Raw genomic sequence first — 14,339 nt, forward strand, 5'->3', positions numbered from 1 at the left:
ACAGCCATCAGGCCCTCACCCAGGCTGGCCAGGCACTCCAGCGGCACCCCTACCCTGAAGGGGCTGTGGCCAGCCTACAAACAACCATCAGCCACTCACCCAGGCTGGCCAGGCACCCCAGCAGGGACCCCCACCCTGAAGGGGCTGTGGCCAGCCTGCAAACAGCCATTAGCCCTTCACCCAGGCTGGCCACACCCTCATGGGGTGAGGGTCCCTGCTGGGGGGCTTGGCCAGCCTGCAAACAGCCATCAGCCCCTCACCCAGGCTGGCCAGGCAGCCCAGTGGGGACCCCCACCCTGAAGGGGCTGTGGCCAGCTTGCAAACAGCCACCAGCCACTCACCCAGGCTGGCCAGGCACTCCAGCGGGGACCCCTACCATGAAGGGGGTGTGGCCAGTCTGAAAACGGCCCTCAGTCCCTCACCCAGGCTGGCCAGGCACCCAAGCCAGACCCCCACCCTGATCTGGGACACCCTGATCCGGGACACCCTTCAGGGCAAACCAGCCGGCCCCCACCCATGCACCAAGCCTCTATCCTATATAATAAAAGGGTAATATGGAAATTGATCCTAACAGCACACACTGACCACCAGGGGGTAGACGCTCAATGCAGGAGCTGCCCCCTGGTGGTTAGTGCGCTCTCACAGGGGGAGCTCTGCTCAGCCACAAGCCAGGCTGATGGCTGCCAGTACAGCGGTGGTGGTGGGAGCCTCTCCAGCCCCCTCAGCAGCGCTAAGGATGTCCAACTGCAGCTTAGGCCTGCTCCCCGCTGGCAAGTGGACATCCTCCGAGGGCTTCTGGGCTGCCAGAGGGATGTCTGACTGCCAGCTTAGGCCCAATCCCCCGGGGAGCTGGCCTAAGCCAGCAGGTGGTCATCCCCTGAGGGGTCCCAGACTGTGAGAGGGCACAGGCCAGGCTGAGGGACACCCCCCCCCCGCCAGTGCACAAATTTTTGTGCACCGGGCCTCTAATATATATATATATATATATATATATCCCCACAAGATTCTATTATTATTGTTGTTGTTCATATGGCTCATGTTCACTTAAATTCACTCACATATTTGCCTTTTTTTTTTTCATTTCTTCCTGCATTTGGAAGCTTGCATATGGGTAATTTTCCTCCTGCTTGAAGGACACTCTTTAATATTTCTTTTATAGTGTGTCTGCTGATGGCAAATTCTCTCAAGCGTTTGTTTCTAAAATGACTGTATTTCATCTCCATTTTTTTTTTTTGGTTATATAAATCTAGATTGGCAGTGCTTTTTTGTTTGTGAAACTCTCTAATTGCATCTGGTCTAACCTCCAATTATCAAGAGAACTATAATTTTGGTTCTTACAGAAGAAAATCTTAGTCATCATATTTCATTTTATCTGGGTGAACATAAACTCATTTTCTAAAGTTGGAGTATAGAACTATGGAACCCCCATTCGTAGAGAAAACCACACTCCTTGCCCACCCCTCCCAGTTTACACAGGTCAGAACAAATAAAATGAATATCAGTATTTCCCTAACAAACTAAACTGTCAGGGAAATGGGTTGAATTGGCAAGGGGCAGTTCCCAAAGCAAAACCCTGGATGTTTGCTGCAATTCTCCAAGCTTTGAGAATTGTTCTTTTCCTCTCCCTCTTACCTTCCTAAACATATTCATTCGTTTATTCTCTCAAGTACGTTTAAAGCTCTTTTTAGTGATAGATACTGTAAATCCTTATAAATCAGACAGGGCCCAGTTTGCAAGGAGCTTCCAGTAGAGAAGATAACAGGTACATAAATACCAAGAACCAATTAAGATGTCATAAGAGACAAAAATCCTTCCAGTTCAGAGGAGTAAAGGATTACTTTGGGGGAATAAGGATGTTAGGGAGAAAGAATCAGGAAAAATGCCTCCAGGAGGCTGTATTTGAGCTATACCTTTAAGAAGAGAAGGAATTTGATCATGCAGAGTTGGAGACAAGTGACAAGGGCAGGTGACAAGCTCTTCTAGGAAGCATTATCCAGGGAGGAATTGGCAAGTACTACCCTTAGGCAGGATTACATGTGCAAAAGATCAGTAAGAAATAAGAGCAATACAAGGCTGCAGATGGCTTTGCAGGCCAGGCTAAGTTCTGTCTGAGACAAGTGCTCAGCTAAGCATGTCTGAGTAGCAAAGGAATCTATCTATCTATCATCTATTTACCTATCTATCCATTAACTGACAATCATCTATTGGAGACTAGCTCTGTGCCAGGTCTTTTGCCATGTGCTTTATACACAGACTTTAATTAAATTTTCCTATTCGACTGTGAGATAGGTGTCAGGATCCTTAAATAGCGAAGGTGCCCCCATGCCTTCAATTTCGTAACTCGATGCACACTGGCATGCCTGTTGCCTTCTCAGGATTGTGTATGGACGTGACTTGGAGTGGCAGCTTGAACATTAAGGTAGATCCCTCTATACCGCAGAGGGTCTGAGTCCATTGGTAGAAGGTCCCACAGCCAGTGAGTACCTGGAACACGAGTGGAACCGAGCTAGCCCCAGGGAGCTGTCCCTACCTCTGGGCACCCGCGCAGCAACTGGCCTGGGGCCGCCGAGGCACCAAGCGACCAGCGCACGCCCCGCCCAATCTCACGGGATTGGCCACCGAGCCCTGCCAGCTGGAGGGGGGCGGGGCTGTGCGGGCTGGAAGGGGCGGGGCTGGAGCCGGGGGCTGGAGCCCGGGGCGGGTGCGGGGGCTTACCTTGCCAGCCAGCAGCTAGCGCGGCCGCCCGGGGCTTAGAAGCTGCAGGCCGCGCCCGCTGAGCCACCCGCCTGCCTCCCGCGCCTCCGCCCGCAGAGCCACCCTCGCAAGCGCCAGTGTCCAGCCAGAATGCTGCGGCGGGGCAGCCAGGCGCTCCGGCGCTTCTCCACCGGCCGGGTGAGTCCCGCCCTGGCCAGCGTCCCTGCTCCCACCCCGGACTAGTTACTAGAGTCTAGAGACCCTGGGCTGGAGCGCCGGGCGGCGGGGCTGGGGTTGGCAGCGGTGTTTAGACAGCTAAAAGCCAAGATCGCGCTGTTAAAACTGGGAGACTGCAGAAGAGAGTCCGGGGAGGGTCCCGGATGGGGCTTGGCAAGCGTGCCATCATCTTCTATGGGGAAGGGGCTTTGGAACTTCCAAGGTCTGGCTGGGATTGACGGCTGGGAACGGTCACTGGGCAAGGGGCAGCGTCTGGGGCTTCCTTTCTTTTTTCCCTTTCAATCGTGAGATCCCTGGTAACGAGCTAGACGGAGACGATCTGCTGGAGGAGAGCGCTTTCCAGTCAGCCTGCTGCTCCTCGGCGGCCTGAGAGGCGTGAGCGCTCCCCGCTGGCTCGCAGGGCCCATTCAGAGAGTGGCACTTACTGCTGGTGGCTTCGAGCTCGTTATTCATGAGCTGCAGGCGGCAAGATCTCTAGGGTTACTAAGCGCTGCAGAAGCAGCCACTCTGGGACACTCGTAAACTGTAGCAAGAACCCAGCGTTGGCCCAGCCTTGGGCCTTGGAATTGCATCAGCACCTCCAGAAATGGAAGGAGAGCCCACACGTTGCATGGGGCACTGCCTTCAGCCCTTTTGGGGGCCTCTGGAGAGATGCCACCTTGTATCTAAGGAGACGACAAGCTGTCTAGGGAAGAGAAAAAAAAAAACCACATCCATCCCACTTACAGTATCTCTTAATAGGAAGTGCATGTTTGCTGTGTTGCACAAGAATTTGCTTTCGATTCGTCTTCTCTGCCAAAGCCATAATTACATGTGTGCAGATTCAAATGGAAACAGTTGGGAGCTGGGAAGACGTGTCAAGTAGCACCAAGAACTGATCCAAAGTGGCATAAGTGGAAAAGCTTTATCCTCCAGACAACACCAAATAATGAGCATTCACTTTACCCCATGCAGGCAGTGCTAGTTATTTTGGAAGCATTCATCTGTTTTAAATTAAAGAAAAAGAGATCTGCTGTGGTGAAGCTTTTGCTTGTTCTCTCGAGCAGTGCACTGGATTCCTCCTTAAGTTTCTCCCGCCACGTGGCACACGGGAATCTAGGTTGGATGGCAAGGGAGCAAGGGGCCTGTGCCAGCCTGTCTTATTGGCCTCCTCTGTCAACGCCTTTCATTGAATTTTATTTTTTGGAGAGCAGAAAAAAAGTCTCGAAGAACGAAAAGATTATTACAATAAGGGGGCTTACATAAGATTTGACTAGTAAAATCTGAACATCCCAGGTGGCAAATAGCCTAAACAAAAACATGTGTGTGGGGGAAGCACCAGGCAGGGTGAGGGGTCAGGGGCCTGAGTCGGACTGCACCCAGGAATGCTCGTGGAAGAACAGGGACATGTGGCTGGGGAGAAGGCAGTTTCTTCAATGGCCAAAAGGAAGACATGGGATAAGTGAAGCATTGGGTGTTTCTTGCTCCATAGGAGCCATCCTTTGGACTGCGTCCTATAAGAATTGTTCAAAATCAAGCACGGCCGGTGGGAGTGTAGAATGGTACAGCCACTTTGGAAAACTGGCAGTTTTTTTTAAAATAAAGTTAAACGTTTTATGGCCCAGCAATTGCACTCCTAGGTATTTACCCATGAAAACTTTTATTCACACAAATCCTACTTATGAATGTTTATAGAGGCTTTGTTCCTAGTCACCAAAAATTGGAAATAACTTAAATGTCCTTCAGTTGGTGACAGGATAAACAAACTGTGGTATATTCATCCAAACAATGGAATCCTACTCAGAAAAAAAAGAAGTACTACTGATACATACAACATGGATGAAACTCAAATATGTATGCTAAGGGTGAGAAGACAGACTCTAAGGGCTTCCTATTATATAATTCCATTTATCTAACATTTGGAACGAGTAAAACTTAGTGATAGGCAAAAGATCAATGATTGCTAGGGGCTGGAGATGGGGCAAGGATTGATTACAAAGGAACATAAAGGACTTTTGGGGGCTGATGGAACATTGTTTTATCTTGATTGTGGTTATATGACTGTGTTTGTTTAAACTGACAGAACTATACACTGAAAAGGGCATATTCTGTATATAAATTATACTGTCATCTAGGAAAAAAGAAAAAAATCACAGCACTTTTTATGAGTTTGGTATTAAAGCAAAATTGGGGAGGGGGGGAGGAATCTCTCTGGATGTAGCAAAATCCAAGGGGAAAATTACTTTATAACATTTCCTGATAGAATATACTTTTCCATTCTCTGATTTAAAGAAATGGATTTAGAGCCCTAGCCAGTTTTGCTCAGTGGATAGGGCATCAGCCTGAGGACCAAAGGGTCCCGGGTTCGACTCCAGTCAAGTGCACGTACCTTGGTTGCAGGCTCTTCCCCGGCCCAGGCCCTGATCTGGGCTCATTGCAGGAGGCAAACAAGCAATGTGTTTCTCTCACATCGGTATTTCTCTGTCTTGCCCTCCCTCTTCCACTCTCCCTAAAAAATCAATGGAAAAATATCTTTGGGTGAGGATTAAGAAAAAAAATAGAGAAAGAAAGAAATGGACTTAGAAATATTTATTGATTTCAATTTATTGAAATGACTGAATCTTTTTAACTAGTGCAATTATCTATATATATAGAAACCTAAGCGACTGTTCCAACCGAACTGCCGGAATGACCGGAATGATGGGTCAACCAGTCGCTATGACGCACCCTGGTGGTCAGTGTGCTCCCACAGCCAACCTCCCACATCCCCTCCCGCCTCCCTCTTCCCACCAGCCAACCTCCCACGGCACCCCTCCTCCCCCCACCTGGCCAGCTGCAGCCTCTCTCCCCCCGCAGCCAACCTCCCACAGGTCCTCCCGGCCGGCTGGCTTCCCCAATAGGCCTGGATCGCTGGCCAGGCCAAGGGACCCCACCCATGCACGCGTTCATGCACCAGGCTTCTATTACAGTAATAAAATCCTTTGTCAGTTACTATTGTCCACTCTCTTGCCTGGCTCACTGCTTCTTAATTTCTCCTCATGGTGGGGATTAGTTAGCCCTCATATTTATTTTGCTTCCTCTGCCAGCATCTGGAACAAGTTTGGCTGGTGGCTGTGGATTCATGGCCTGATTCCAGGACTTGAGGTGATCTTAGGAATCACTGAAAGGTTGGACCCTTCTTTGCCTCCTGGAACCAAGGACTGGCTTTATACTCTAGTTCAGAAGTCCTCAAACTTTTTAAACAGGGGGCCAGTTCACTGTCCCTCAGACATTCCACACATGCGCACTGCGGGCCGGGACGAGTCGGCTGCTAAGCAGGACAGGCAGCGGCGACAAAAACACCCGGCGGGCCGGATAAATGTTTTCGGCGGGCCGCATGTGGCCCGCGGGCCGTAGTTTGAGGACCCTGCTTTAGTTCTAGCAACCATGTTCTTAACTTATTTCCTTATTGCCTGACCCCTGCTTTGGTGTCTAGCTTGCTTTTAGAACCTCCAAATTCCACCTCAAACCATATTAGATAATGTATTATATCCTGAGCACTAAATGCTGAGAAAATGATAATGATAACATTGATATAGCACTTAGTATGCTATTTGACTCTGGGCTGTATCTTAACTTCTCGGTTTTAATTTCTTTATCTGTAAAATAGCTTAATAACGCCTGTCTCCAAGAATCACTGGGCAATCAAAAGGAAGTGATATATATGAAACACCTGGCATATCTTAGGATCTCATTAAACGGTTTGCTAATATTTCCACCCCTTTTTTCGGGCGGAATCCAAACTCCCCAGGGCGGAATCTTATTTGTAGCTGGCAGACGCACACCCTCCATAAATCAGAGATCCTCCGACTCCGTGTGCCTGTGAGTCAATGAAGAGCTTGTTAAAATGCAGCTTCCTGGGCCTCAAGCCTAACTCAGTAGGTCCGGGGTGGGGTCTAGGAATCCACATTCCTAACGTACTCGCCCAGCTGATTCTGCCAACACTGTCAGTCAGCCTTCAGGTTATACTTGGAGAAATAAGAGTCAGGTAAAATATCCCAGTCCAGTTTTCTTTGGAATTATGCTAACGCATTATAAACACACTTAAAATCTGAACATTTCTCAGTGTTAGAAACTCACCTTTGTAACTTCAGCTTAAGCACTGAGCTCAGACGGTGTTTCGGTGAATGCAGTATTTCCAAAGAAACTGGCACAGTTTCCTTACACACTGTCTTTCTGGAGGCGTGTTGAATGTGAATTTGAACTCCAGATAATGGGTGACAGCTGACATTGAGTCAGCTCAGCCTCTTGGCTCCTTTGTTTTAAGAGTAGTATTTTAGATGTTTCAAAATATCTGGCATTGGTAATGGCATGAGGTAAAGCCACCTTTTGTAAGATAGACAACATGTAAGTTCATTTCAAGCCACAGCATTAATTATAAGATTTGAAGACAGAATGTTTACAGAACGTTCAGATTTTTTGATGAGAGGAAATGAATGGTCACATGGTTTCCATAGGCAGAGTTAACAGTTGCTTGTGAATATATGTTAGACGTTGAAGCTCCCTAGGCTCTTTGGGGATAGAAACTTCCGCTGGCCCTGGAAAAGGATTTTTAAAACCTCAATTGTTTAATTATCAGCTCAATTACAGGGAAGGTGTGAGCCTGTATACTGTTAAGTTCATGCCTAAAAAGGCGACCTATGAACCAGGAGGTCATGGTTTGATTCCGGTCAGGGCACATGCCTGGGTTATGGGCTCAATTCCCAGTGTGGGGCATGCAGGAGACAGTGATCAATGATTCTCTCTCTTCATTGATGTTTCTCTCTCTCTCTCCCTCTCCCTTCCTCTCTGAAAAAAAAATACATACATATATATTTTTTTAAAGGAATGTTCCATTAGATCAGTAGTCGGCAAACCGTGGCTCGCGAGCCACATGTGGCTCTTTGGCCCCTTGAGTGTGGCTCTTCCACAAAATACCACGTTTTTAGCAAAGGCCAGCTTAGGAGTACCCTAATTAAGTTAATAACAATGTACCTACCTATATAGTTTAAGTTTAAAAAATTTGGCTCTCAAAAGAAATTTCAATCGTTGTACTGTTGATATTTGGCTCTGTTGACTAATGAGTTTGCCGACCACTGCATTAGATCAATCCAGGTTTTAAGAACAAATGAATTGGATCCACTTACCAAGGATTTTGGAATTCTGGACTTTATGAAAAACAAACAAACAAACACATAAACCAGTGTTAAAAAGCACATAAGTAGTAAAATCTTTAAAACATTATTAAAGCTTTTACTTAAGCAGCACTTGGTGTCAGACACTGCACTAAGCCTATTGCATATTAAAGTCATGTACTTCAAAATTGTATGAGGTTGGTGATGTTATTATTCCCATTTTACAGATGAGGAAAAAAGCAAACAGAAGTTAGTTACTTGCTTAAGGCCACACAACTAATAAGGGGTGGGTGACACTAGGTTTGGATCTCAGATAGTCTAGGTTCAGCGTATGTCAGTAAAAAATGTATTTAGTAGATCTTTGAGCCTTGTGTTGTCCTCAAGTCATCTCGAATGATTTAAAAATGAATATTACCCATATGTCTTCTGTCCATGCTGACATCTGTCTTCATTGAATTATTTCACAGGTTTATTTCAAAAACCAGCTGAAGTTGGCCCTTATTGGTCAGAGCCTCTTTGGACAAGAAGTCTACAGCCACCTCTGCAAAGAGGGCCATCGAGTGGTGGGGGTGTTCACAGTTCCAGACAAGGATGGAAAAGCTGACCCACTGGGTGAGTGTATCAAGGACTTTGAACTGGACTTCAACTATTCAGCCTGGGGCCCACTCAGAGCCGGCATCTCTCATTAGCATTTCTGTACTTCCACTGACTTGCCACAGGCCCGGAAGGCCTAGATTGCATGCCTCCCTTCTGGGCTCTGCGGCTTCCACCGGACCTATTGAAAGCCTTGTCTGGCCAAGTCTATTGGCATGGTGGACATAAGAGTCAAAAATTCTCCCTTCTCTGTGGGTCCCAAGACAAAGGAGCAGGCACCTGTCATATTGAGTTTCTCCACTTGTCTCCATGGTAATCATCAGGTCCATCAGCGGAATTTCCAGGCATATATTTTTTTCTGAGTTACACTTGTGACTTTTCAAAGAATAATACTTGATGCAGAGATGCCAAAAGGAATACAGGGAAGACCACACCCCATCCTAGATATTGATGTGGGGTCATAAAGAAGGCATTTGTCTCAGAACAAATTATAGCTGGGGTGCTTGGTGTATTGATGTGGGGTCATAAAGAAGGCATTTGTCTCAGAACAAATTATAGCTGGGGTGCTTGGTGATTACGGTAGATAAAGAAGGCAGCCATCCTCAGAACAAACCTGCAGTGTGTTTCTTTTGTTGTTGTTGTTGTTAATCCTCACCCGAGGATTTTCCATTGATTTTTTTTTAGAGAGAGTGGAAGAGAGAGGGAAGCATCGATGTGAGAGAGACACAGATTGGTTTTCTCCTGCACGCACCCCAACCAGGCCCTTGACCGGAATCAAACCCAGGACCCTTTGGTCCGCAGGCCGACACTCTACCTACTGAGCCAAACCATCTAGGGCTGCAGTGTGTTTCTGATTTGCATGCTATGGTTAGGTCAAGAAAGGGTGCAAGGCCCTGGCTGGTGTTGCTAAATGGTTAGAGCCTCAGCCCATGCACCAAAGGGTCTCAGGTTGCAGGCTGGATTCCCGGCAACCAATCGATGTGTCTCTTTCCTATCAATGTTCCTCTCTCTCTCTCTCTCTCTCTCTCTCTCTCTCTCTCCTCTACTCTTTCCAGAAAGCAATGGAAAAAAAATATCCTCGGGTGAGGATTAAAAAAGGAAGAAGAAAGGGTGTAAACACAGAGATAGAAACAGTCTACAAATAATACAGGTCAGGAACAGGACTAGTGCCTAGAAATCTTGGCTTATGGCTTGGGACTTCATGAATCACTGGTATGATGCAACATGTTGGTTGGAAAATAATATACCAATAACCCTGAAATTTTACTTTTTTCTTGAAAGAAGCAGCTCTGGGGTTTTTCCTCATTCTTGTTATTGCTTTTAACAATGTTATATTTTAATATTATTTTTCAAGAGTCAAACTAAAAGAAAAGTTGGGCCAAGAACCCATATGCACATGAATTTAATCACTGATTTAAAAATTGTCTTTGTTTCAGAAAAAGGTTTCCTCAACCTGGGGAATTCTGAGGGAACCTGCCTCATGCATTTTTATATACCTGGCTCCAACTGCTTCTTTTTGAATGATTCCTGTTGCTAGGACTATCTCTCTATTTTCACTAGTTCTGTGTGGGATATTTGGGAAGGCTTAAATTTAGGATATCAGATTTTCTGTTGTATCAGAGGGACCCCAAATAATATTAGCTTGAATTAAGATAGAAGTTCATTTCTCAAGTCTGGGTTGGCCATCTGAACTGTTGTGACAGTTCTGCGTTTATCACAATGAAAGCTCTTTCTGTTGTTTTGCCATGGACTTCCATCCCATGGTCCACGTAGCTTCTTCCGCCCTGACTATCCAGTCTGCATCCAGCAAGCAGCAAGACAAAGAGAAGTAGAGGGCAAGTTTTTCATTAAGGGCATAATCCAGAAGATGCACATATTATTCCTACTTGTGTCCCATTGGCTAGAATTTACTTACAGGTCAAATCTGAGGACAAATTTGCAGGACAGGCTGAGCCATACAGATTTTATTCAGTGTGGCTATGTGTTCAGCTAAATTATAGGAATCCACTCATAAAGAATGAAGGGGGTCAACTAGCGGTCTCTGCCATGTACATGAACTTCAGAAGAATTGCAAGCATATGATTCTTAGACCTTTCACAATTTTCTCCCAATTTAACTTTTATTTTTTACCATGCATTTATTTTCCTATTATCTGACATTTTAGTGTATCTATTTTCCTATTATCTGACATGAATATTTACATTTTATGAACATCATTATACTGGTTTCTCAAGTTCTTCCAAATGGATTGATCAAGGCATCACCTTCCAAATGGATTGGTCAAGGCATCACCTTGATGGCCTTCAAGACTTACTAGGCTTTGGAATTGAGGCTTTGTGGTATAGGCATCCCATCTGGAATCAATGAATATTGATGATTGGATTAAGAGAAGGAAAGGGAACCAAAAAATATATAGGTAAAAAGCCTAAAATGTAGTTACTTTGAGTTACCAATGAAAAAGAAATGTACTTAATATTTTAGGGTATATAGTAGTAAAAATGAGATTTTATTATGGAAAAAACATGCTTGCGCTGTCTGCACTTTGAGGGCCAGTCCATTTCACACAGGGGTAGAATGGAGTCATTCCTTTTATTTTATTTTTTAAAATATGTTTTTTAAATTGATTTCAGAGAGAGGAAGAGAGAGAGGAAAAGAGAATCATTGATCAGCTGCCTCTGTACACCTGCTACTGGGGACTGAATCTGCAACCTGGGTCTGTGCCCTGACTGAGAATCAAGCATGACCTCCTGCTTCATGGGTGGACACTCAACCACTGAGCCACCCTGTCTGGGCAAGAAGGGACACTTTCCAGGACAGAGCCTAGGATCTGCTCTGGTATGGCCGAACCCTACAGGGAGCATGTGTTCTTCAGTCTTGGCCTCTCCTCCCCTAACTTATCTGATTGGTGAACTTGGGTGAAGGAACTAGACAGGTTCAGCTAAGCTCCTTTCTCCCTTTATCTTTTGGGCTCTGCCTGTTTGGCAGAGAGAAGGTGTCCTGGTTTACAGTTTGCCCTGTGATTAAAGGGACTCTCCTCAAACAACGGGCATGGGAAGAAACTTGAGGTTTTCCAACTGTGCCAGAGACTGAGTATGTCTAATTTGGGTGGTGATGTATTGGCACCTGGCTCCAAATATTTAAAAAAACAACAACAAGCAAATGTTCTTTAAATGGTGGGATCAGTAAGATAAGTACAAATTTTGATCCATAAAAGAAAGCCTCAGTTAAAAATCTCAAAAAATGTTATCTAGCTACAAATGTTTGAGTTCAAACATTATACCTTAAATCTATATATACAAAAGCCTAAGTGACCGTTACAACGGGTCGACTGAACGACCGGTCACTATGACGCACACTGACCACCAGGGAGCAGATGCTCAACACAGGAGCTGCCCCCTGGTGGTCAGTGCACTCCCACAGCCAACCTTCCATGGCCAGCCAACCTCCTGTTGTCCCTCCCTGTGGCCGGCCGGCCCCAATCAGCTCCTTTCAGGGCTGGGCGAGACTGCCCTGATTGGCAACCAGGCCAAGGGACCCTACCTGTGCACAAATTCGTGTATGGGACCTCTAGTACATAGATAAAAATCACAGTAGAAACATAAATGGTTCATGGTAAAATTATAGCAGGTCAAATCCTGGCCAGAATCTAAATTGTTCTTCGCCATGTTTTATTTGTAAATGTTTCACAAAGCTATAAAATTACAATGTGTAGCTCTACAGCAATATGAAATTACCGCTAAAATTATTTTTAATGAAAACAATCTTCTCTTTCATGCTCAGCTTTGGCTGCAGAGAAAGATGGGACCCCTGTGTTCAAGTTCCCCAGATGGAGAGTCAAGGGCAAGACCATAAAGGAGGTGGCAGAGGCCTACAGATCCGTGGGTGCCGAGCTAAACGTGCTTCCTTTCTGCACACAGTTCATCCCCATGGATGTAATTGACAGCCCAAAGCACGGTTCCATCATTTACCACCCGTCCATCCTTCCCAGGCACAGAGGAGCCTCTGCTATCAACTGGTGAGATGTTTTGTTTTATTTTATTTATTTTTAATTAAGTTCAGAAAGGAAGGGAGAAGGCAAGACAGAAACATCAATGATGAGAGAATCATTGATCAGCTGCCTCCGGCATGCCCCACACTGGGGATCGAGCCCACAACCCGGGCATGTGCCCCGGGCATGTGCCACTGAGCCATGCGGGCTAGGCTGGTGAGATGTTTTTAATAACAGAGAAAATGAGCCTATTCTTATTGCCCACAATCTTTCTGTTTTTTACCTAGATGAACAAGGAAGTAGGTATGCTTGAACAATTGTGAGGTCCTGTATGATTGCTACTGTTGCATGAACTATCCTGAGAGTTAGAGGAACTGCATAAGACAAAACAGCATTTCCCAAGAGTGGTCTGTAACCAGGTTACAAGAATGGGCTTCAACTAGGTTTAAACCAAGGTTCTACCATCAGACAAGCTTGGTTATACTGGATTTTCTTATCACAGGACTTGTTAGAGCTTGTAATGTTAGCATCATAATCTCCCGGAGGGAATCTGAGTACACAGTGTTCCCAAACTTATTTGATCATAGAACTTTTTTTTTCTTTTGCATAGAACATCTCAAGTACATTTCAGGAAATGCTGAGTTACCTGAAATTATCTTTGTTTTCTGTCTTCCCCCACTCAACTTTAAGCTTCTTGAGGGAGGGACTATGTTCTATTTTATTGCTGTATTTCCCAGAATCAAGAACAATGCCTGGTACACTGTATGTACCCAATGCCATAAGTCAGTGTTCGGCAAACTGCGACTCTCGAGCCACATGCGGCTCTTTGGCCCCTTGAGTGTGGCTCTTCCACAAAATACCATGTGTGGGCGCGCACTTACAGTGCAATTGAAACTTCGTGGCCCAGGGGAGAGAAACCAAGATGGCGGCATAGGTAAACACCGGAAATTGCTGCCTCGCACAACCACTTCAAAAATACAACTAAAAGACAAAACGGACATCATCCAGAACCACAGGAAGGCTGGCTGAGTGGAAATTCTTCAACTAGAAGGAAAGAGAAAAGCACACTGAGACTCAGAGGAGGTGCGGAAGTAAAGTGCAGAGGTACGGAGGCGCACGTGGAAAGGACTGGTAACTGAGGACGCGGTTGTCTTTCTCAATCGGGAGGGAGTCTCAAGCTCCCGACTGCTCTGAACTCCAGTTCAGGGCGAGTCTCTGGGGACCCAGACTCATATGGGGAGAAACTGGACTGTCTGGCATCGGTTGGAACTCGAGGGCGGCTTTCTCTCAGAGGTGCTTGCAGTGATTACCGGGACACTGAGACTCGGGGCCTCTTAGGGTAGGACTGAGGAGCAGCCATAGCTGCTTGCTCTGCCCTGTTGATCCCCTGAGACCCCGCCCCACCCAAGCTGTGCACAGAGGCTTTTGCATATGAAAGGCCTGGCCCTTTGAAATCTGAAAATTACCTAACAAACTGCAGCTGGGTCAGAGAGACCCAGAACTTCCAAAAGAAGGCCCAAGGCCCCACAGAAACTTGTATTGCTTCACAGCTGGGCTTCATCTGGGCACCTCCAAACCCCAAACAAAGAAGAGGAATCTGCAGATCTCTCCATAGCTCCTGCTGGGCAGAGGCTAAATTAGCACCTCCTTAGAGATCCAAGAGCCAGTGTACCCAGTGGTCAGAGTGGGACCAT

The 14,339-nt window shown here is 46.2% G+C and overlaps 1 protein-coding gene across 2 annotated transcripts in view; it reads left to right on the forward strand.

Annotated features, from left to right (window-relative positions):
• The first annotated feature begins 2,724 nt into the window (after positions 1–2,724).
• Positions 2,725–14,339, forward strand: part of ALDH1L2 (aldehyde dehydrogenase 1 family member L2) — a 50,161-nt gene continuing 38,546 nt past the window's right edge. Inside the window, exons 1-3 of one of the 2 annotated variants that reach the window (XM_014459167.2) lie at positions 2,725–2,892; positions 8,531–8,675; positions 12,438–12,672. In XM_014459167.2, coding sequence (XP_014314653.1) covers positions 2,845–2,892; positions 8,531–8,675; positions 12,438–12,672 — 428 coding nt within the window. In that variant the 5' untranslated portion in view covers positions 2,725–2,844. Of the gene's footprint in view, positions 2,893–7,458; positions 7,545–8,530; positions 8,676–12,437; positions 12,673–14,339 lie in introns of those variants that run through there. The other variant, XM_023757270.1, reaches the window with a different exon arrangement.

This window comes from Myotis lucifugus, unplaced genomic scaffold (genome assembly GCF_000147115.1).
Source record: "Myotis lucifugus unplaced genomic scaffold, Myoluc2.0 scaffold_103, whole genome shotgun sequence".
In the NCBI taxonomy this organism is placed as follows: Eukaryota; Metazoa; Chordata; class Mammalia; order Chiroptera; family Vespertilionidae; genus Myotis; species Myotis lucifugus.